Consider the following 24,155-nt stretch of genomic DNA (forward strand, 5'->3'; position numbering starts at 1 on the left):
TATTGTAAGTCACTGTGCTATCAAAATGATTTTGAAGCTGATTCTAAAGTAAAACTGTTACATAATGTTGCCTTAAAATCTCGATCATGGAGAGCAGGGAGTTATTTAGTTTTTAACCACCTCGTTCAATCGGATAGAAGTTGTATTCCGATTGGCCTCAATCGGATTAGTCTATTCCGATCGAGGTGTTTACATGGACGTATTCTATTCCGATTGAGCTATTAGTCGGATTATTAACGGGTTATCAGGTTGCATGTAAACGTGGCTAGTGTGGCGGCTTGTTCGGACCGGTTGAACTTACCACACCCTGAGGGGGTTGGGTGACCTTATTTTGCAATATTGTGAGATTCAGGTTTTCATTTTTGGGGATTTTGAGGACAGTCGTGGCCTGAAATATTACTAAACTGGTTCAAAAGGAACATTTTTTTCTGTTCTCTGCGTAACTAAGTAACATTATTGGTTATTATCTTGTTTACAACTTTGCAGAAAAACATATAGCTAATGAATTAAGCAGGTGGGACTTATAAGCTCTTCAACAGTAACACTAAAGTAAGTTTGGTTTAAATGAAGTAAGTAATACATTGGGAATTTCCCTGTAATATACACCTCGTATAGCTTGTGGGTTTGTCTACTGTCATATGGTAATGGTGACTCAGCAGTCAAGATCAGTATCACTTTCAGAGAATGACGTGTCTCCAGAGACATCCAAACCTGTGCTCATGAAACCGCACACTTCCCTGAAACCTCGCCATACACCTGTAAGCCACATCCTACGTTTGTCAAGAAATGAACAATAACAGCTGGTGACTGTGGTTTTGTGTGCAGGCTACCCTCCTTTTCAGCATTAAGAGTCATTTCATCTTCCCTTCTTTAACCTCACGAAACCTCTCATTCTGACTGCCTTTGTCTTATTTTCCCTTTTCTTTGACTGTAAGGGCATGAAATTGACAATTGAATTGCTGTTTGAGTCCTTTGGTTATATAAGCTCTGGCTATTCTAGTTCCTGTTTTTTCATGGACCATTTCATGGCAGTTAAAATTGCTTTAGGCCAACAGGTGTCTGCTGTCAAATCTCATTAAGGCACACTTTGTTAAGGGTGTAACCTGATACTCACATGTCAAGCAAAGGTCATACATTACATGTCAAATGCTTATCCCAATTTAAATATTGTTTCGTAAAATGTAGCCAGACCACCAAACGCAGAACTGGTAAACATCTGGTGAAAAATCATGGCTCCAAAGCAACTCCCCATTAAAGAAAGTTGTTTAAAAGGGTTGTTAGAAAAGCTGCGTGACATTTCATCCAGTTTCATTGTATTTTACCATCAACATAAAATGCATTCAAACCTGTGAATGGCATGTTTGTTGGAGAACTGTCAGTTCACTGTCAGTTCAGTGTCAACTGTTGGTTGAATAATACAGCATTCGAATCTTAGAAGGACTCTTCATTCCAGACAGCTCTGACTCAAATCACCCACTCACTACAGTAAGATTTCAAAACAAGTTTTGACACAACAGTCAAAACACACGGCCGTGACACACAAATAAAAACATAGGCCTTATTGTTTTTGTCTCATTCTGTACAGCGTTAAGTTGACAAGTTGTCAGATCAGTTTGCGTCACAGAGCTGAAAGCCAACGCAAAATTACCATTACACTGCTTGTTTTTATTACCAAATACACTCTTAAAAAAAGATGTTTTTTCAAGAGTTCTTTAGTAAACAAAAACACTCAAAAACACTCAAAGAACCCCTTACATGATTAAATGGTTCCTCACATCGTGAAAGCATTCTTCAGACTGAAGGAGAATGTGTTGTATTTGGTTCTATGTAGAATCCTTTTTGCTAAGAGTGTAGAGCTCAAATGCTGTTGATTTAAATTCTTTATTTATATCTAATAATGCTACCAGGCTAAATGTCTTATGTTTACACTGTTAGTAATCTGTCCACACTTAGTTTTACCCTTATTGGTGGAATTTCTAAACAATTATGCATTTGTCCACAAAAAAGATGTCTGTTAGCGTGTGTTGTGTCCTTCATCAGTGATCACCTTCATCACAAGACGCTGCCCATAGGATGCTGGTTGTCACAGAAGTCACATTGTCAGGTAATCTATCAGTTTATGTCACCAGCCAATTTAGTATTGTAAAATTATCCAACAAGACAGCACAGGAGCTGGAAGGTGCACATATTAGTAGCTATACTGGATGACAGACTTCCAGCCAGATGTGAGAGCAGTTCAAAATGTTTGTAGGCCTGTATGAAGGATTAAAGAACTAATATGCTTCCTCATCAGATGTCTATGCTTAGCTGAACTATGTTGCCAGTTAAAAACAGTGCTCTCTAAGCCGATGTCTACACTAAAAACAAAAAGGACAAACAGGCCAAATGGATCCATAACCTTTTTGCCATATTGTGATTATATTTACATTCATGGCATTTGGTAGACACTCTTATCCACGTAAAATTCTTGATCATTTTACACAGGTAGGCCAAGGTGGTGTTCGGAGTCTTGCCCAAGGACTCTTATTGGTATAGTGTAGGGTGCTTGCTCTGGTGGGGGACCGAACCCCAGTCTACAGTGTAGAATGCAGAGGTGTTACCCACTACACTATACCAACCACATTATATGATCCTAACACATTGAACATGTACTTGCCAATACAGAGCCAGCAGAGAAAACAGCATACATTTCTGTCCTTATTTGTATTAAGGTACTGTTCCATTTTATTCCTCTCCAGTGCCACATTTCCAAATCACTCATATAATACTGTACACGGGTTCTGGTTATTTGCAGTTGTTAAATCCAACTTTCAGCAGTATTGTACAAAATGTCAGACTACATTTAAAGAGCAGTAGAACTCTAAGCAGACCACTATCCAGATATCAGAGCTGATTTTCAAAAACTATCTGTGTTTTGTAAAGCATTGTAAACAGTAATGCTTAGTTATTAGTCTTTTATATAGTTTGTTTATATCACAGAAGCTTATAATACTTACAGTTCTGGCAGGACATCTATTCATCTAACTGGGATTAAAATGAACCAGGACTTCAAGCTAATGAGAAAAATGTGGCATACTGTATGCCTTTGTGTGTGTGTGAGTATGCATAGATGTTCTATACTCTGTGGACACGAGATTAATTACTACATTTTCTGAGAAACATCAGATCTTAGTACAGAATTCCTATTGATTTTCAGATATTACACAGCCACTAGGCCTGGTTCCTAGGAAAAAGTCTGATTTGATCACTCAGTTGTGATCCTGTAGTAGGCCCTTCTCTTTAATGGTTTGGTTAGTGGTTAGTTAGTGGTTGACAAATTGTGCTGCAACAGATGGCCTATGAAGTGCATGTCTTTGGTTAATGTTTGGTTCATAAAATGACCTGTGAATGTTGGTAGGTGTACCTTTTAAATGGGCAACTTATAATAATAATTATAATATTAGAATTATATTATAATATACTTATATTATATAATTATTATAACAATTCAATAAGTAGTGCTAGTACCTGATGATGTACATGATGTATGTTAACATATTTAAAATGTAATGATTAAAGTGTGTGTGGGAAGTACAAAAACTTGTAAGAACTACACACAAAAAAATCTACTGAGGTAACACGTGGAGCTCATCGCTACTGTCATTCTAAGAGTAGGGCTCGGTTCACTGAACTGACAAGAATTTCTGACAAACCCACTGTAATGTAGACTATGCATATTAGAAATGCAGTTTAATTTTTTTTTACCATAACAAAGTCCTTGCTGAAAACAAAAATTCATTTCTTATGTCTTTGCCATTTTTATTTACACTCAGTAAGCACTTTATACAAATTATACTGGAACTTGATGTGGTGTTCTGCTGTTGTAACTCTTCCACCTCAATGTCTGACATGTTGGGCATTCTGATTAGCTTTTCTGCTGACCACAAATGTACAGAGGGGTTATCTGAGTTACCATGGCCTTCTGTCAGCTCAAATCAGTCTGGCCATTCTCTGTTGATCTTTCCCATCAACAAGGCGTTTCCTTCCATAGATCTGAAGTTTACTGGATGTGTACCCTGTAAACTCTAGAGACTGTTGTGCATGAAAATCCCAGGACATCAGCAGTTACAGAAATACTCAAACCAGTCCCTCTGGCAGCAACAATCATGCCGTGTTCATTTTTTCCCCCAGTTTTGATGGTAGTTTTGAACATTACGTGAAGCTGCTGGCCTGTATCTGCATAATTTTTTGCACATGCTGTCACATGTTTGGCTAACTAGATAATTGCGTGAATTAAGAAGGTACACAGGTGTTCCTAATAAAGTGCTTAGTGAGTATATATCTATTCTGAGTTTCCCAGTATTGTCTTGATTTGATAGATTTGTACAATCAAAAAGACGAACGTCCCATCCCGTCAAATGGCAGAATTTGAAGCACACTCTCCTACTTGAAGTGAGCTTGTTGCCTGCATAGCTGGGTGTTATTTTTACTTGGAAATTAGGCTTCTAGTGTTGACGAAGGTTTTTTAGTTTCTGGATAGTCTAAACTGTTGCTCTTGTTTCTGATAAAATTGTACATGTGCAAAGGTAGAACCTTAGTAAAATAAATAAAAAATGGACTTGCAAACGTGTGAAGAACAAGAAATTTTAAAGGTTTACATTCAGTTTCATTTAAGTTTTAATAAGTTGAAATTCTGGTTTAAAGTTGTTTCTCAACTCTCTTATGAGGTCCATAAACAGAACTACTGTAGTAGTTTGTTTCTAGTTTGTTAGTTCTGTTTGGCACTTTGCATTTAAAAGTGCACAGTAACTGCAACTGGTACCTTACACAATATAAATGTATATTCATTTGCATGAGTCTGAGTCATAGTTTGTAAGAGGTGTAGGGTATTTTTACCATGAAATTAGCAGAAACAAAAACTGCGAAATGAGAAAGCAAAAGATGTTCATAACTTTTGAATTGAGGCAGTGGTCTGTCTGACATGTTTTGAAATCTTCAGGGTGAGGTTAAATTTAGGCCAATTGTTTTTCACTTAAATTAGGTCACTGTGGGATTGGTTTACTGGAAAACCACACAAGACCAGCTTGGCTCACCACACTTGGACACCACACAAGATTTAGCCGGTTTGGAATCAGATCACATGAATTGTTGAGATCGTCACACAAAGAAGATCATAATGGAGAACCTGTTCACCAAGTATTATTCACAGGACAGCAACAATGGGCACATTTGATGGGATGATAATGTCAATGTCAATGATAATCTATTGAATCATCAATAGTAATAAAAGAACATACATGTTTTGAATGTCCAGTTTGGCTTATTTGTTTATGTAAAATATTTGTCATTTGATCTCTAAAGAATATTTCTTTGTGTGTCTTTGAGCCTGTTACACTGCACTGTTTTTTTGTTTTTTTTTTGCCTTGCTCCAGGTCTTTTTTAAGTGTTTAGGCCTGGTATCAGAAGTATCATTCATTTAAATGTATTTTAATGTAGATTAACTTACATTAGATGGAACTTTGTTTTTTTGTTTTTGGAATGATGTACAAAGCTTGGTCATGGAAGCATATATTCCAGTGCACGCAAATACACTGTAGAACACCGCATTCACTGTAAATCCCCAAATTCTTACAGTCAAATTGCAACCTGACTCATAACATAATAAAACGAGGAATTTATTAAATGTAAGCCATAACTCTTTTTTCCTCTCTCTCTCTACTACCCCTCCAACAGGTAACCCAGTTCATATGTAGAAAATACAGACTCACCGTCATGGTTCTGTAGCTGCGATGAGAGGCAGCACTCTGCCAGTAGAAAGAAGACCTCAGGCAGGGTCTAAACTGGAGACCTTTCAGGTACGACTCTCCACCCCTCTGTACTTCCTTTCTTTTTTATGTATGTACTCTTCCTCCCTCTCTTCCAGCTTTGCTCTCTTACTCGTCGTCTTCACTTGCTGTGTACCACTTGCCTTTGTTTCTTTGTCTTCACAACTGAGGATATCTGATACGCAAAGGCATTTGGAAGCATTATTTGCGGAAGCTTAAACACTTTGCTTGGAACTGCCTGTGTTTGCTCAGATTTATTTTCACTGGCCCAGCCCCCGACGTGAAACCTCCACCGATGCAACAGGATACCTCTTTGCACGCCCTTTTCACCTGTATGCCCTCCTCCTTCTCTCTCTGTCTCTCTGTGTGTGTCTCTCTCTCTCTCTCTCTCTTTCTCTCTCTGATCTTGGGTGTGGATACCTGCTGTTGGCTTGAGAGAATACATAAAGACAGTTCAGTGTTCTTGTTGATCCTGTCTTGTCACTTGTTGAGTTTCTGTTTTTGATTTTGAGAAATGGCTTGCCATAAAGATCTCAGCCTCTTTGTTCATATTGTTTGTTTTCATAAGTGATCTCAACTTTGCCTTAAACCATACCCTAAGCTTCTTAAGTTAATTAGCCTTTTGTGAATCACTTGACTAAAGAAAATGTTATGTCTTATCTTAAAACCAGATTGGCCCAGACATATTTTACTCTGGCTATATTTGCAATGACATATGGAACAAACTAAAAGTTCGGATAGTAGGTAAAGGAGGTAGAGGTAAGTAGAGTAGGCTTCATCCAATCGCAGGCCGCTACTATGAAATAATGACTCTTCTTAAAGTAAAATAATCCTTTTCCAAAAGAAATTGAGTAGAAATACCAACAGGACCAAATCAGTATTAAGTACATTATAGAACTGCTGTGGAGCTTTAGTACATCCAGCATCTATCAGAATAGGATGAGGGTATTCACTCTATTTTTTTCTTCTTTTGATACGTTTGCTGTAAAATAAAACAATAAATCTCAAAAGTTGACCAACCACAAAGCAGTACAGATGCTGCCACCAGCAGGCTGGAGGTTAGGGAATCAGCTTTGTGACCAGAAGGTCGCCGGTTCGATCCCCAGAGCCGACAGCACATGACTGAGGTGTCCTTCAGCAAGACACCTAACCCCCAACTGCTCCCCGGGCGCTGCGGATTGGGCTGCCCACCGCTCTGAGCAAGTGTGCTCACTGCCCCCTAGTGTGTGTGTGCTCACTAGAATGTATGTGGTGTTTCACTTCACAGATAGGATAAATACGGAGGTGAAATATCCCCATTGTGGGACTAATAAGGGTCACGTAATCTTAAAATATACAGAAATTAAACAAACAAAAAAGTCGTGACTAAAAGTTAATGACTAAATTAAGTAAAAAGTAGATTTCTTCTTTTCTCTCCAGTATGTTTGAGTTGAAGTGACAGTGTTATTAAGTATGCATTCATCAAAATGTAAAGTTGTAAATTTTACTTGAATCAATATAAATAGTCATTACTAGGGCTGTGACGGTATGGATTTTTTCTTACCGCGGTGAGAAAGCAACATATCACCGGTGTGCAGTGGTTCCGCAATAGCCCCCCCCCCCCCCCCCCCCCCCCCCCCCCTCAAAAAACAAACAAACAAAAAAAAACATGCACTTTGTAAATGAACAAAAAATGTATTCTTCGTAAAGTAAATGCTGAAGGCAAAATTATGGCCATAATATTGTTAATAATGAGGCTATGGAACATATTAAGTAGTCAGTAGAATAAGTGCTAGTTGTACAGCCACTGAGCCGGTAAAGTAAATATTCTAGCTTATTTTTCCATCTTCATGTTTCTTGCCAGACAAACCAACATGTTCACTTTGTCCGGTTTAAGGGAGGATCTAAATGGAGTGACAATGTTGCCTGCCGCACTGAATACACGCTCCGAGGGAGTGCTCGTTGTGCATACGGTCATATATTTTCTGGCAACCTTCAACAGAAGAGGGAATCGAGCTTGATTTTCCCGCCACCAGTGGGTCCGAGTGCGAATCAAGGACTTCCTCCTGCAAATACCTTGCGAGTTCAGTGTCCGCACGGATTCTCCTGGGGACTGGAGTGAAGGTCTTTCCTTTTTCCAAGCAGGTCTGCGAGATTCATTTTTTCAGGAGCTGGAGCTGGTGCACTTGCTCCTTCTCCTTCTCCAGCCGTCGATGCACGCATGGCACCATCTCCGTCATCGTGGCGCTCTTCGGGTACTGCCAGCATCTCCACAACAATGACCGGAGACATCATGTCTTTGACATCAACTACAGGGTTGATGTCCTTGTATCTTGGGTCAACGAACGAGGCCTTCGCCAGCAGTCGCTGTGCTGCAGGTGCATTGTATATGTCTTCCAAGACTCCGGTCATTTTTATTTTCAGGTTGCGCGTCAACTCCGTGTCTTCCTTGGTTGGGAGCAGAAGATCCTCACTTAGTAACTGTAAGACCGGTTTCACAGAAGACGCTGTGACCGTCTTCTCTGAAGACAGTGCATCTGTAAAATCCGCGACTTTCTTCTGCGCTGCATTAACTGGTTCTAGGACCTCGACGTCCTGCCAAGTAGGAATCAAATGTTGGCTGCGCCGGTCATCAGTTGAGGGAATCATACCTAAAAATGACGCGACCCTTGACTCCATTGGGACTTCTGTAGGATCACGACTGAATGACCATGGCTGAGAGACACTGAAAGTGAGGGCAAAGCACTGACCATCACATATCAGCAACATTACCATGTCATTGTAGTGCTGTGGCTTTCCGAATTACCTAAACAATGACAAGCATGACACTGTGCATGTTCATTCATGGGAGTAAGGAACAGGTTTAATGGATCCCCCTGAGATAATGGCCTGTTTCTTTCTCATGCCACTCCTCTGGGGCATGAAAACCCTAGAGATGAGACTATGTCTGGTTAACAAAGAGCTACATTTTAATTATGCCTTTAATGGCATAATTGGCTTCCATAACTACCTGAAAGTGAGCACAAGGGAAAAGACCTAATACACACAATCATGGATGCACATTGATTGTGAAGTCGTATTGATATTAGTAGATTTTAGTTATATTTTAAACTGATATTTGATGATGTATTCATTGTCCGTGGTAGGAGCAGAACCTTTCGACAACAGGGATGCTGAAATGTCTGAAATCTTTTATTCATTTTACTGTATTCGTAACTCTATAAATAAGCATTAAATTTCTCTATCATGCTGTTCCATATATATATATATATATATATATATATATATATATATATATATATATATATATATATATATATATATAAAACAGGTACACAGTTTCCATATCAGTGCATATCTTGCACAATATGGACACTGAATTCTTCAGGGAAGTTGCAATTATGTTTGATTTCATGATCATAATTTAAGGTTATAATCAGGTGGACCTAAAAAGTATGAGTTCCCCTTTTAAGCCTTGATTGCTCTTGTTTTATTCCTCATAAAATTTCAGTGAGCATTTTCTTACTACTCTTTCTCTTGCCTTGCTTTGCTCATTGAATGATGAGGACTTTGAAATCCTCCCTTTTTATTCTCTTAGATTCGTTGAGAGTTGAGCAATAACAAAAGAGGAAGAGCAAAGCAAAACTTAACGTGGCCTAACGTGGCAAACCCTAAATTTGCATTTCAGCACAACAGCACCAGTGTTCGATTACTAAATGCAATCAAATCAAATCAAATCAAATTTATTTATATAGCGCTTTTTACAACTGATGTTGTCACAAAGCAGCTTTACAAAAATGGGAATCACAGCACAGAGAATCAGACAAAACACTGAACATAATATACAGGTATGTCATACCATCCAGGATGGTATGACATATATATGTTTTCCACACAACTAAAGTGGAAGTACATAGTGCTATAGCTTGCATACATACATATAACATACATTGTTAGTTCCTCTGTGTAGTGCCATTAGGGCATTGCAGTGTTTCTCACAGCTCTACAATACACCTGGGTGAATATCTGATATGTGTGTGTGGATGTTTGGTGGGGGTGTTGCCTTTTAATTTACACTACATACATTACATTACATTAATTTACACTACATTACACTACATGTTGCATGTTTATTTTCTGTTCAATGCAGACAAGCTAAACTTAATATGAAGTAAACTTAAAAGGGGAAGAGACATGAGGCATGTGAAGCCAGCATTATGCTGTATAGCAGAGAGAACTAACAAACAGCTTCTTAAGGAACTTCTCTCTCTCTCTTTCTTACCTGACCACTGCGGTGGTGGTTGAAACCGAATTTTGTAACCTGTTTCTACCCACACCCTAAGTTCTTGAAAAAGTTAATCCATCTAGTTCTCTGTCAGTTTCCCAACATACCAATTATTGGCTTTTAATGGGTTTTTCATGGGTTACTTGTGTAATATCTTGTCATTTTTTAATGTACGTTTTACTGAGTAGGTGATATTTTGTCTCATGCAAAATGTGCCCTTGGTAATTTATGGTAATATCTTTTAAAAACGGTTAAAATGGATGGGACAAAATCTACTTGGATGTTAAAGTACTTAAGAGGGTGGCTGCAATTTTGTAATGTTACATTTTGTTGCTTTTTAACCAAAGTTTCCATTTTGCAGGCTAAATGAAAGCAGTCATATGAAACACACAGGCTGGGGAATAGGCCGAAAACAGGCACAGACATGCATGCGCTTCAGATAAGGTGCTGGATCAACCATATATTTTCACAGAAGACTCAAAGTAACCTACCAAAATAGTTCTTATAGCATATAACCATACATTGACGTCATGTAATTACACCACTGTTATGTCAAAACAGAACTGCTGATTGCATATTAGTGGAAAATATCAGCTGATGCTCAAGCTCTGTTCTGATTTTGCAATGCTAGTAGCAAGAGCTCTACATTTTGGTTTAGATGTTGTCCGAAATTTATGTCTTGACTGAGTGTTATCATGTACAGTGAGTCAATAAAAAGCTGTCATTTATGTTCAAAGTTCAGTTACTTTCCAGGCAGACTAAAGATAACTGTAGATAGACATGCAATGAGGAAGTATAATCAAGGAGCAGTTTTGATTTTGCTACTGATTACAGTAAAATATGAGAGGTTGCAAGTTAGGGCTAAAGAAATTAGGTTCTTTCAGCATGCTGCTACTGTGCTGTTATCACATTGCTGTTGTGTGGTAGTTCGCTGGATGACACACAGAGAAAAGGCATCCTCTTGGAATATGTAATAATAAATCAGACGTTGATGTAAAAGCAGAAATCATGAATATGTAAATTATTAATTATTTATTTTCTTTTCATTGTCATACAGTTTGGGGGCTTTAACTGCTGTCATCTCTGTACATCTAACACATCTTCCATCAACTCATTGCTGTATGCCATAGCCTGATGTTCACCTCCTCAGAAACGCAACTATGCATCACTGTGACGCAACAACCTACTAATCTAACCTAACGCAAGTGTACCGAGCCTCCCACTGCAGTACATCAGTAACTGATGCTTAAAAACACATCTGTTTAGAACCGCACCCACAACTGAATAATATCCACCCACGATGCACTTTCAAATTAGCCGGATTTGTTGGGAAAATCGCAAATCTTGAGTGAAGCACATGGCAAACAACAGTTCTCCTGGTTCCCATATCGACTACTGTGTAGTGCAGTCTCACTATAGCAGATGTTTCCAGACTGTTCTAAGGAGTTTCACTGCTTTGTTTTTTTTTTTTTTTTTGCCCTTTAAGGCGGTGAACAACACAATGACCCTCCACTCCTCACGCCCACTGCAATTGTCACCTATTGTTCCCACTCCAGTTATACTCTTTTAAGTGTGTGAGGCAATACTGGCTACTGTCACAAGAAACACATTGAGTTGCGGAGATAATGCTGACTGCTTGCTGTACCTTTCAGTGCATAAAAATCTGGTGTAAGTTGCATGCAAAATTTGGGCACCCCTGGTCAATATTTCTGTTGCTATAAATAGCTACTTGAGTAAAAGATGACCTGATTTCCAAAAGGCATAAAGATTACACATTTCTTTAATATTTTAAGCATTTCACTTTTTATGTAGGTGGCTAATCCGTTTTGCATGCACTGCACCTTTGAGTACTTTCCTCCGATTTTCAATGATCTTTAGGTCAGGAAACCATGAGGACCATGGCTAAACCTTCAGGTTGGGCCTCATGAGGCAGTCCATCATGGATTTTTGTGTGTGTTTATGATTGTTATTCTGTGGTAGAAGCAGTTATCTTTTCTTTTTCAGAATTTTATTTTACACCATTTTGCCCAAAATACCTTTGCCTATTGCAGTAAAACTGTTCTACTTTAACTTATATGCAAATGCAAGTCAGGCATTGTTTAGATGTGCCTTTGCAAACTTACTGACACCAAATTTTAGGATGAAGATGACTCTACCATGAAGGTCATATTAGTGCATGTGTCGCTGCACAGTAGAACAGAGCACTACCACTCCAGCAATCCTACAAGCAGTTCCCTCTGAAAGTTTCTTGGTCTTCTAGACCTCAACTTGATCTCCACTGTTCCAGTTAACTGTCATTTCGTAAAATTTTCAGAGTATGGGGCAGCTGCATAGAGGAGCCCATGGCAAAGCTTTGAATTTGCAAGCTAATTAAGGTATGAGACCTTGTTAAAAGTTAGCTAAAAGCTCAGATCTCTCGGGATGCCCAAATATGTAATTAAAAAACAAAAATAATACTCTAATCTTCAGATCAGAGATCAGTTCATCTTCTACATATTTAACTATTCACAGTAACAGAAATCTCTGTAGCTGTTGGTATTCTTTTTTTATTATTTCCACAATAGTGAATGGTACTGTGATGGGGTCAGAAAAAGGGTTTGGGGGTAGATTAATATTGATGAATAAGATACTGGTAAAAAGAAGCTTCTTATGTGTTATTTGTACTGTGTTGTCCTAAAGCTGTTTTGTCATCGTTTGTTTTGTGTAACCCCTCACTAGCCCGTGGTATGGGTTAACCCGATGGGGTGGGGCTAGAGAGTTAAAAAGCAGTGGGGGGGGGGGGTGTGGGGGGGGGGGGGGGGGTTGGGGGGTGTATTCATTCAGGAGCGGGAGGATGTGTCCATGTGGCCTTGTGGCCTCTGGCACAAGCTGGCTGAGGCTTAGCCAGAAACATCCAAGGGGGCCTGCTTAGATGCTTGGAAGTAATCCATTAATCCCAGTCCTTTCAGTTGTGCTACGATCCATTTATTTTACCTTTTTCTGTCTGGTGGTTTCTTTCACTTTGTGTGTTTTAGTATGTAATAAAAACATCGCGTGTGTGCAAGTCAAAATTGGAGCTCAGTCTGATCTTTTCAAGGGGAAACCAGTCTCTACTCTGTCATGCTACAGTAAACTAGTGCAGTCCTACATTCTCAACACTCCAACATTACCACAGGTACATTTGTAATTTTGTATTTAGCTATTCACTTATAGGAGAGGTTAATTAGCAAAAGAAGGCTGTACTTGCATCCCATCAAGTCAGAGACTTAATGAATCCCACTGATACTGTTTGGTTCTTTGCCTGTGCTGACTCAGTAGGGAAAGAACATGGTCACACAAGAGATTGTTGTATCTGCTTAATAAGTTTTAATAAGGAATTTACCAGATTATTATTTTTTTGCATGTAGAATGCAAAAGAACATTAGTTTGTGTCCTTAGATTTGAAGATTTGAAAAAAAAAACGTGCACGGTTAAGAGTACAAACTTGCTGGCTCGGATGAAAATAAGAATCTTTGCGAATAGTGAACAAATTCACAAAGGATGTGAGAAAAAAACAGTAAAGGATGTGACTAAAAAAATCTGTGAGTGTTAATCCAGAATTTAGAGAATGAGTATACAAAGCCCAGTTACTTTAAAATGAAACCATATCCATGGTACCAAGTACAACAATACAACACAAGTATAAAATTAAAACAGGCCTGTATTAATCTATGTAAATTTAATTAATAATCTATGAAAAAAACAAAGACAAATAACCAAATTACAAAAAGGATTAAATTCCAGTAAATAAATAGTTTTTGTTATTATATGAATCAAACAGTGTATGTACATTTATGTAGTGTCAATATTATTATTGGTATTAGTATTATTTATACCCATTTATATATTTTTACTTTTTTGCACTAGAATTAGCTGGCTCTGTTTTTTGGTGCAGAACTGCAGGCAAAATGCAACAACAATTAAGTGCTTTGTGAATAACAACTATTAGAAAAAACTACTATAAAATATCACAATGATTTTGATGAATTTTCCCCACACCAATCAGCCCTAACCATGACTCTTAAAGAGTTTGTGTCTTACATAAGACTTTGTTATGTAAAAACTTTATTTTTTTACATGTCTTGCTATTGACCAGTAGATCACTATGCATTTTTTGTGAGTTAATGCAAATTCATTAGATGTTTTACTTACTTGTTTAAAGGCTTGATGCCCTGTTTCACAGGTGTCTTGTCTCAGTGAAGAGTAAGTAGTTATAGCTCTTTCCCTTTTCCACCCTCCTACTCCTTTACCTTTGCTCTGTAGTCTTTGTGGAAGCGAGTTCTCTGTTCTAATCTGTTTGCCTTGGCTTTAACCTAGCCTTGCTATTTAAATAAGTACCCTCCCCCCAGCACACACACATTTGCTTCATATTTGTTCCGCATTTGCTAGCCTCTGTTTCTGATACAAAACCTAGCGTTGTGGATTCGTTTTTTATCTCAGTAGTCATATTGTCCCTTTGACAGTGAAATTGGATACAAGGAAAAGCTGAAGAGGAAATAGCGGTCAGAAAACGGTATTACATTACAAGCTTGGAGTTCCGTGTGTGTGTGTGTGTGTGTGTGTGTGTGTGTGTGTGTGTGTGTGTGTGTGTGTGTGTGTGTGTATATATATATATATATATATATATGAGAGAGAGAGGGACAAGCGCAATAGGAATACCAAAAACAACGCCCCAGTGCTGACGTAGCATGGTCTATAACTTGTACTTTGAGTCTTTTTCAATATCACATCAATTACAAGATTAATCAGTACCAGTGACAAGCTATAAAGTTGAGGAGCAGCTATCAAGGTCATGTAACTAGGATCATTTGTTGTGTCTAGATGAACAACACATATAAAAATGATTGACTTTTCCACTGGCATTTATGAAAATATGCAAATGGACAGTATCTGGTGGCGGGTGGGTCAGTGTCATATAAAGTTTTCACATATAAAACTCCAACACCAAAGGTGCTTCATCACTCTAGAGAATGCAGTTCCACTCTTTTACAGTGCAGACAGTGCTTTATATATTTATAGTGTATGAAAAGTTACACACTAATTCTACAGGGATGTCAGAGTACAGACAGTGCTGTGTATTTATATTGAGTAAATATTAATGTCTTCTTATGACTGCATTCAAATTACCAAATTACATAAAGTAACTAGATAAAGGATAAATCTGTGATAAGCTGATGACCATGTATTATTCTGAATTGTAACAAAACCACATTAGTAGGCAGTTGTGTTGAACATCAGCAGTGTCTGTTGGTAGGTGTTGGTTCAAGGGTCTAGCTTGAAGACTATTTACTCTTTGAAAATTTGGCTCCAAGTCAAATGTATGTGATGACTTCTGATTTAGGAATATTGACTATTTTAGGAATAATATCAGAACTTTGACAGAAAAGAATGTAGGGGCTATAGGCTTCTTTTATCATTCAAAAACTGCCAAGGAACACTGGTAGGTTGAATAATAGAGACTGACTCTTTAGATAGCTTATTAGCTAAGTGCCACATTGGATGCTGATGAGGACTCATTTTTCATGACAGCCACGCTATTTCTGCCTTCTTAACTACATCATTAGCAACACATCCAGTGTAGTAAAGTAAAACATAAAATACCTAATCACAAATTTGATCAAAACTATAGTACAGCTTCACTAATTTGTTAGCCTCTGTATTTTTTGGTGTACCCTTGATGTAATGTAATGAATACCCAAATAGTTATCTCACTTTGAAATACTGGTACCTCAAACAGTTTACCTCCAGTACTTGAGTATGTGTGTACATTTTTATTCTGATCTACATGTATGATGTGTTCTCTTATAGGCCGTTAACTGTGTATGTATAGGCTGTTTACTGGGTAATGGGTCCATCTCTGTGGATTTTAACTAGGTTTGCCAAATTCATCTGATAGCAATCTGGAACATAGTGGTGACTACCAATCACAACCTAACCACACACACACCCACACACTTTATCTAAGCCACTTATTCTTCTGGGTCACAGGGGTGCTGGAGCCTATCCAAGTGATACAAGCTAACCAATCATAGGTTAAAAAATCATTGTTATTATTAACTGCCCTCAGGTTGATTTTGAATCCTGGAGACCATATGGACAGTGTTTCTCCAAAATATCCTGTCTGATATGATTGAATGATATGATTGTGGCATGTTAGTATGTGTTCCACTGTAAAATAACAGGCCTTTTTGTGTTTACAGCAATAACCTCGTCAAAGAAGTGACAAAAACATTGTTGTATGTTGCTTTTAATTTTATCTTCTGGGAGATTGTGGCCTGTTCTTTGAATCTCCCCCTCTTTTTTTGAAGAGTCAACCATTTTAACTGGGACTGTGTCATATATTACCTCACCGCATACATCCTGTGTCTTGAGTCAGTCATTAAAGAGATTAATGTCACAATTCCAGCTTACCTGGAAATATTAGCTAAATACGTATCAAATTGCTTCATCAAAGTGAAGACCAGTCATGACCTATTCTTCCTTCTTTCCCTGTAGCAATATGATGAGCTTTCTTTTCCTACTACGCCTCCTGTTCCTCTTTGTGCATATGTGAGAAGGAGTGGAAGAAAAAAGAAAAGGCTGTTCTCTTCAAACATGCATACTCTACCTGGAAAGGAAGAAAAAGAGGAACGGGAAAACACCTAAAATGTTAATCATTTCTTCCTCTTCAGAGCAGATGTTTATCTTGGTGGCATTTCATCACTTGTCATTTCTTTTTCCTCAGTTTTAACTTGGATCTGTCTCCAGATATGTGCTCACCTACTGTGTTTCCATGTTGTCTTGTATGTTTGATATTTTTTGCAATAATCAAAGGGTGTAGTAGCTGTTTAGAATGGACAAAAGGTGGGAAATGTGGGAATGTTGGCCTTATTTCTTACTAGAAGCATTGGTTTTGATTGGCTAACATGGTCACACTAGGAAGATTGCAGAAATTTCTGATAATCTTGTGTGATCTACACCACTTGAAAGAGATTTTGGGAGCAGCATTCTCCTATTGGGAGCAACAACCATGTTAATATCTACAATCATCCACCTCTCCAAAAAAAGAAAAAATCTTTATATTAAACAGCCTATGAAATACCCTCACGTGTAAAAAAGTGAATGTTTTGATTTCAGTATTTCTGGCCATTCTGGAAACTTCATCAAATCAAAACATCTTATTTTGAACCATGTGTGTGTTGTTGGTAAAGCCCTAATCCTAAGAGTACATTATAGTAGCTGTTCAACTGGGACACTTTCCGCACAAAAGGTGCTTTCACTTAGAACCATGAGAGTTTCAGGGTGTGGAAACACAGGAAGTGCGAGAGAACTGCTGCTGTTTTAGTGCTCTGAACTTGCATGCCACAGTTGTGCTATGCACAGCAATTGGCCTAGGCCTCTGTCATTAATATTGTGTTTACGTTTTTATGTTATGTCTCCTTTTATAATTGCTAACTGTCATGTGAGAATTTCCTGTACATTTTTCATATATCACATTTTACCTGGGAGAGGAAAATTATGCAAGGAATCAACAGTTATTGTGCCACTTGTAATGTGCATAGCAAACAGTAGAGGGCAGAATTGTTCTAGTTTTGCATCAAAGGAAAACCTGCTTTGTTTCATGACAAGAGAACAAGCTCAACAGGTTTACATGTAGCTGTTATGTCAAGCCATTTTTCCATTATCTAAGGTGAAGCAATGAAGTGCAGGTGTGTACAACAACAGGACATAATTGCTGTGCGAATTCCAAGCGATAGGATCAGATGCCAAATGAATGCTAATGAAGCATAATAAAAGGAGCCATAATCTCTAAAACCTGCAAAGGAGCTAGAGTTTCTGTAAGTTATCAGTTGAATGGTTTCTATATTAAGGAATAAGGTACTGATAATAAAGGAAAGAATGCAGGGTGTACCTGCCAAAGTGGAAAATGTTAAAAATGAGGACAAACCAGTTTGGAAAATAAAAAGTTATCTCCAGTCAGAGTCACTGGCCACAGAGAGAAGCGAAGGATATCTAGAAAGAATATCGTAGAAGTGATCTTTTTTCTTTATTTTTAGAAAACGGATTTTAATCTGTTCCTCCTGTAAACTGGGTGAAAGGGAATAACTATTCGCTCAGCAGGAAAACGTCAGATGGGTAAGAACAAAAAAGCAGGACATATGAATTAACTCATAGACAAAAGCTAATGCTAAGCTATCTATATGGAATGGTGTTAAGACTACAACATTTTCAGTCTGAGTTCATTTTTTAGGGGGAAAGTATTTGTTACTTTCAAGCCATGATATTGCAAACCAGAGACAGGGACTTGAGGAGGTTGCATTTACAAAGTAAACCATTTGCATGTGTCTTATAATACCCAAAGTGAAACAGTATGTCCTCTTAGACCATATAATTGCTTTTGATGTTATGAAGTCATATAGTCATTGCTCTGGTATTGCTATGATTGTACTGTAGTTCAGATTGACCTCAGCATGATTAGGTAGTTGTGTCTTTCAGATGCCAGATCACAGTCAGTGGCTGTTGGAATAGCAATAGCATTCTGCATCCTTGGGGTGTTTGTGCTGGTCTGTGTGTTACAGATTTGCTGGAAGAATCTCAAGAGGCGCTGCAAGAAGAAGCGTACGTGTTTTTCTTACTGTCAAACCATTATTCAGTGATCTTAGTGAGGTGTGAGAAATAAGTCTCCTTTTGTCCCTCCTTTTAAAGGGCCTTCAGCAAAAGATAAAATCCTGAAGTGAGTAAAACTGAAAAACACACACATGCACACACAGGTCATATGGGTCATACATGTATATGATCTACCTACACTACCTCCCTACTCTCACTGGTCACTACAAAGTACAGCTATCTACTTTCTATAATTGCAAATTGTAGTCCACTTTTTCTCTGCATAATTTGTTAGCGATCTTTACTCTGTTTATCAGTGGATCTTCACAGGATAACCACAGGGCAGATATGGTTGTGGTATGTTAGCTTGTGCTGGTACAAGTGGATCAAACAATGTTACTGGAATTTTATAAAGCCCATATCTTGGAAAGCATAATCCTTCTCACTTTTTTGAAATAACAAGTTTGATGTAGAATGTAAACAAACCAGCCATTAGGGGTGTACTTTTTGTACTTCTGGTGCCGGTCCCAAGCCCGGATAAAGGGTGAGGGTTGCATCAGGAAGGGCATCCGGCGTAAAATTTATGCCAAAACTATCATGCGGATCACAAATATGATTGCCATACCGGATCGCTTGAGGCCCGGGTTAACAACGACCACCTCCAGTGCTGTTGACCAGCAGGGTGCCGGTGGAAATTGGACTACTGTAGGTCGAAGACCATCAAAGAGGAGAGGAGGAAGGCGGGTTAGAAGGCAGCGAGAGAGAAGGAAAGGCAGGAGTGCGGAGGTTAGAGTAGGGACTCTGAACATAGGGACAATGACTGGTAAAGGCAGAGAGCTTGCAGACATGATGGAGAGAAGGAAGGTAGATATTCTGTGTGTCCAGGAGACCAGAAGGAAAGGAAGCAAGGCCAGGAACATTGGAGGTGGATTCAAACTGTTCTATCATGGTGTAGAGAGGAAGAGAAATGGAGTAGGGATAATCCTATAGGAACAGCTTGGGAAAAGTGTTCTGGATGTAAAGAGAGTGTCAGACAGGATCATGAGCCTGAAGTTGGAGGTTGATGATGTGATTTTGAATGTGGTCAGTTCATATGCACCACAGGTTGGTTGTCAGTTAGAGGAGAAAGAGGAATTTTGGAGTAAGATGGATGAAGTGGTAGATGGTGTCCCTAGAGAGGAGAGATTGGTGATTGGTGCAGACTTCAATGGACATGTTGGTGAAGGGAACAGAGGGGATGAAGAGGTGCTGGGTATGTATGGTGTTAAACACAGAAATGCGGAAGGTCAGAGGGTTGTAGATTTTGCAAAGAGAATGGAAATGGCTGTGGTGAACATGTATTTTCAGAAGAGGGAAGAACACAGGGTGACATACAAGAGTGGAGGGAGGTGCATACAGGTGGATTATATCCTTAGCAGGAGATGCCACCTAAAGGAGATTTACATTTATGGCATTTGGCTGACGCTCTTATCCAGAGCGACTTACAATTTGATCATTTTACACAGGTAGGCCAAGGTGGTGTTAGGAGTCTTGCCCAAGGACCCTTATTGGCATAATGTAGGGTGCTTGCCCTGGTCGGGGATTGAACCACAGTCTACAGTGCAGAAGGCAAAGTTGTTAACCACTACACCAACCAACCACCAGAGATTGTAAAGTGGTGCCAGGGGAAAGTGTAGCAAGGCAGCATAGGGTGGTTGTCTGTAGAATGAGATTAGAAACAAAGAAGAGGAAGAGAGTGAAGACAGAGCCAAAGATTAGATGGTGGAAGCTGAAGGAGGAGGATGGTTGCAGGCAGTTCAGGGAAAAATTGGCACAGGCCCTTGGGGGCAGTGAGGAGCTACCCGAGGACTGGGAAAATACAGCTAAGGTGGTGAGAGAAACTGGCAAGAATGTGTTGGGTGTTTCGTCTGGTCAGAGGAAAGAAGACAAGGAAAGTTGGTGGTGGAATGAGGAAGTCCAGGAGAGTATTCAGAAGAAGAAGGCAGCTAAGAAAAAGTGGGATAACCAGAGAGATGAAGGAAGTAGGCAGGAGTACCGTGAGGCTATTCGCATAGCGAAAAGAATGGTGGCAAAGGCTCAGGCATATGATGAGCTGTATGAGAGGCTGGACAGTAAAGAAGCAGTAAAGGACTTGTATCGTTTGGCTAAACAGAGACATAGAGCTGGAAAGGATGTACAGCAGGTTAGGCTGATAAAGGATAGAAAGGGAAATGTACTAGTGAGTGAACAGAGAGTGTTGAATAGATGGAAGGAATACTTTGAAGAACTAATGAATGAGGAAAACGAGAGAGAGAGAGAAGGACAATGGGGGGGGGGTAGTGGATCAGGAAGTGCAGAGAATTAGTAAGGTGGAAGTGAGGGCAGCTTTAAAAAGGATGAAGAATGGAAAGGCAGTTGGTCCAGATGACATACCTGTGGAGGTATGGAGATGTTTAGGAGAGAAGGCAGTGGACTTTTTAACCAGGTTGTTTAACAAAATCCTGGAGAGTGAGAGGATGCCTGATGAGTGAAGAAGCAGCGTACTGGTCCCCATTTTTAAGAACAAGGGTGATGTGCAGAGCTACAGAGGTATAAAGTTGATGAGCCACACCATGAAGGTATGGGAGAGTTGTTGAAGCAAGGCTAAGCAAGGCTTTGGTTTCATGCCCAGAAAGAGAAACACAGATGCAATTTTTGCTTTGAGAGTGTTGGTAGAGAAGTACAGAGAAGGTCAGAAGGAGCTACATTGTGTCTTTGTGGATCTAGAGAAGGCATATGATAGGGTGCCAAGAGAGGAACTGTGGTACTGTATGAGGAAGTCAGGTGTAGCTGAAAAGTATGTTAGGTAGCTGAAAAGTATGTTACTGTATGAGGATAGTGAGACAGTGGTGAGGTCTGCAGTTGGAGTGACAAATGGTTTCAAGGTGAAGGTAGGGTTACATCAGGGATCAGCTTTGAGCCCCTTCTTGTTTGCAATGGTGATGGACAGGTTGACAGATGAGGTCAGGCAGGAGGCTCCATGGACCATGATGTTTGCAGATGACATTGTAATCTGTGGTGAGAGTAGAGAGCAGGTGGAAGAGAATCTGGAGAGGTGGAGGTTTGCACTGGAGAGGAGAGGAATGAAGGTCAGTTGAGATAAGACGGAATACATGTGTGTGAATGAGAGGTAGGCAGGTGGAAAGGTGAAGATGCAAGGAGTAGAGGTCGTAAAGGTGGATGACTTCAAATATCTTGGGTCAACCATCCAGAGCAATGGACAGGGCAAAAAAGAGGTGAGGAAGAGGGTGCAGGCAGGATTGAGTGGGTGGAGACAGATGTCAGGGCTGATGTGTGACAGAAGGATAGCAGCAAGAGTGAAAGGGAAGGTTTACAAGACAGTAGTGCATCCTGGTATGATGTATGGTTCGGAGACTGTGGTGTGGTTGAAATTAGAGATACATCACTATTACATCACTACCAAGTATGAGTACATGTTTTTATTACTTGTCAATACCCATTATGATACCATACTGAGGAACCTACTTAGAATAAAGCTAAAATCATTAAAACATTGCTGAACTTTGCATTATATACCACTATTTTACAAAGACAGTATCTCTGTATCTTCACACGTATTGGCAAAGTGGTTGTGATTGTCTTTAAAACTGGATAAAATTGCACAGTGAATTCCTGTTGTACATATTTTTTCCCTAATGTACATATTATTCATACATTTGTACATCTTTTTATTCTCTGTCCCTTTACAGGAAATTAGGTACTAAGAAAACATCGCCTCCTTTCTCCATCAGTGGGATTATAGACAAGAAATGACGGCACACAGTCAAGACATCAGAATATGGACTTCACTCATTTTCTCTGATATGTGAAAAGTTGTATTTATATATTTGTAAAATGATTAATTCTTCTTTTAGTTCTCTATTACATCACACCTAATAGATGGGGATGGTTTATGATTCATAACTTAGGTGGAAGTGCAATGTAATATTTATAACTCTCAAACCAAAACCCAAAAGGTCAAATTACAGCTAAATGTGATGGTATTCTGATTCATTTGAAATCTTTAGATGTTTTTCACATTCTTTTGCCATAAAATAAGAGCTGAACTCTTGTCACTTCTTGTTGCATTTATTACATTTTAGTATTTGAGTGTGTGTGTGCGCTTGTGTTCTTTAGGTGGTCCTTGTAAGAAAAATATCCAGTCGCCATAAGGTTAGCCCCTTAAATGGCCATTGCCCACCAGGGTGGCATAAACTTTTCATACACGCTTCAGTAACCTAAGAGAAGCTCAACTATTTTGCACGGAAGTCCCTGAAGTTACTGAATAATAAACCTTAGTACATAATATGGCTGGGATTTTAAGGGGGTTAAAGATTCTATACATGCTCATAGTTTGCATCTCCAGAGTAGACTATAAAGGTGATTTGCTGCTGTTACAGGATGTGGGACACCAGGACCGTTGGTTTATGAGTTGTTGTGCTCTGTGTTAGGCCTGTGGTTTCCTTTTAGTAGCATTAAGCTGCAAATAGCAGCAGAGGTAAATCAAGCCTAATCTAGAGCCTACTTCGGGGAGTCTGAGCCACTAAGGCCCCTCTATTTTTTTCTCTCTCTCTAGTTTCATACCAGTGCTAGACAGGCAGCATGAGGAGGATAACAAAAAAGTCAGCTCAAAACCACAGAGGATGGAAACGTCACACGTTAATGCGTCAAAGGTGTCACCCCACGACTTCTTTTCAACATTAAAACATACAAGTTACATTAAAATGTGTGAATTGTTGCTTTATTGTTTTTAGAGAAATTGCACAGATAATTATTTCTATTTTTTGATTAATATCTGTCAGATATTTATGTGCTCTAATTCTGTTTATAATTAGTTAATTGCAAAATACATGCTAACTGAAAAGAAGGAAGTCTTGCTATTTTTGAGATTTTACTTGCGCTGTAATTTGGAGGTACTGGACTTGTTAACATTATAACTCAATTGCTACTTTCATGGCTGTAAAATAGCAAACTTTAGTTCCTGTTAACCCCACCTATCTGCATTTTGTCTGCTGTTAGATGGCCATGTACATTATATATACTATTGTTTCCACATATATATCACTGTTGTCGGAACAAATCCTTGTATCTCCAAAATGACAACTTTACCGGAAAAAGAAAAACTTTTAATGTAAGTCAGTGTAAAGGGTAAAAGGCATTTACAAATTATGTCAAAAACTGAAAAAATGACAAAAATGGAGATACAAGGATTTGTCCTGACAACAGTGAGATGTATGTATTTCCTTAGCATGGACTTCACCCTCAATAAATAACAAAATAAAGTTTAAATACATGTGATTTGGTGTTCTTAAAGTTGGCCTAGCAACCCCTTTCAGCCCTAAGCAATGGGAAAAGGAAATGGGAAGGAAAGACGGCAGGTGGTTTCAAGTACAGTCATCCTCCTATTTTTGAGCCTGTATATGCTTAGGGATTTTGCTCTGTAGCACCACTTTACCCTTTAAACA

General features: G+C 38.9%; 1 protein-coding gene and 1 long non-coding RNA gene across 4 annotated transcripts in view; one reads left to right on the plus strand and one right to left on the minus strand.

Moving 5' to 3' along the window:
* tmprss4a (transmembrane serine protease 4a) overlaps positions 1–14,391 on the minus strand; it is a 28,224-nt gene extending 13,833 nt beyond the window's left edge. Inside the window, exons 1-2 of one of the 3 annotated variants that reach the window (XM_017708889.2) lie at positions 14,239–14,391; positions 5,748–5,979 (exon numbers count right to left, since the gene is read on the minus strand). In XM_017708889.2, coding sequence (XP_017564378.1) covers positions 5,748–5,753 — 6 coding nt within the window. In that variant the 5' untranslated portion in view covers positions 5,754–5,979; positions 14,239–14,391. Of the gene's footprint in view, positions 1–5,747; positions 6,235–14,238 lie in introns of all 3 variants that reach the window. The other 2 variants (XM_017708890.2, XM_017708888.2) reach the window with 2 other exon arrangements.
* Positions 14,392–17,912: 3,521 nt separating this feature from the next.
* LOC108433967 lies at positions 17,913–22,757 on the plus strand. Its single transcript, XR_005131695.1, has 4 exons — positions 17,913–18,201; positions 18,562–18,684; positions 18,772–18,799; positions 22,401–22,757. It is a non-coding gene; the product is annotated as an uncharacterized LOC108433967 (long non-coding RNA).
* Positions 22,758–24,155: the final 1,398 nt, after the last annotated feature.

This window comes from Pygocentrus nattereri, chromosome 17 (assembly GCF_015220715.1).
Source record: "Pygocentrus nattereri isolate fPygNat1 chromosome 17, fPygNat1.pri, whole genome shotgun sequence".
NCBI lineage: Eukaryota > Metazoa > Chordata > Actinopteri > Characiformes > Serrasalmidae > Pygocentrus > Pygocentrus nattereri.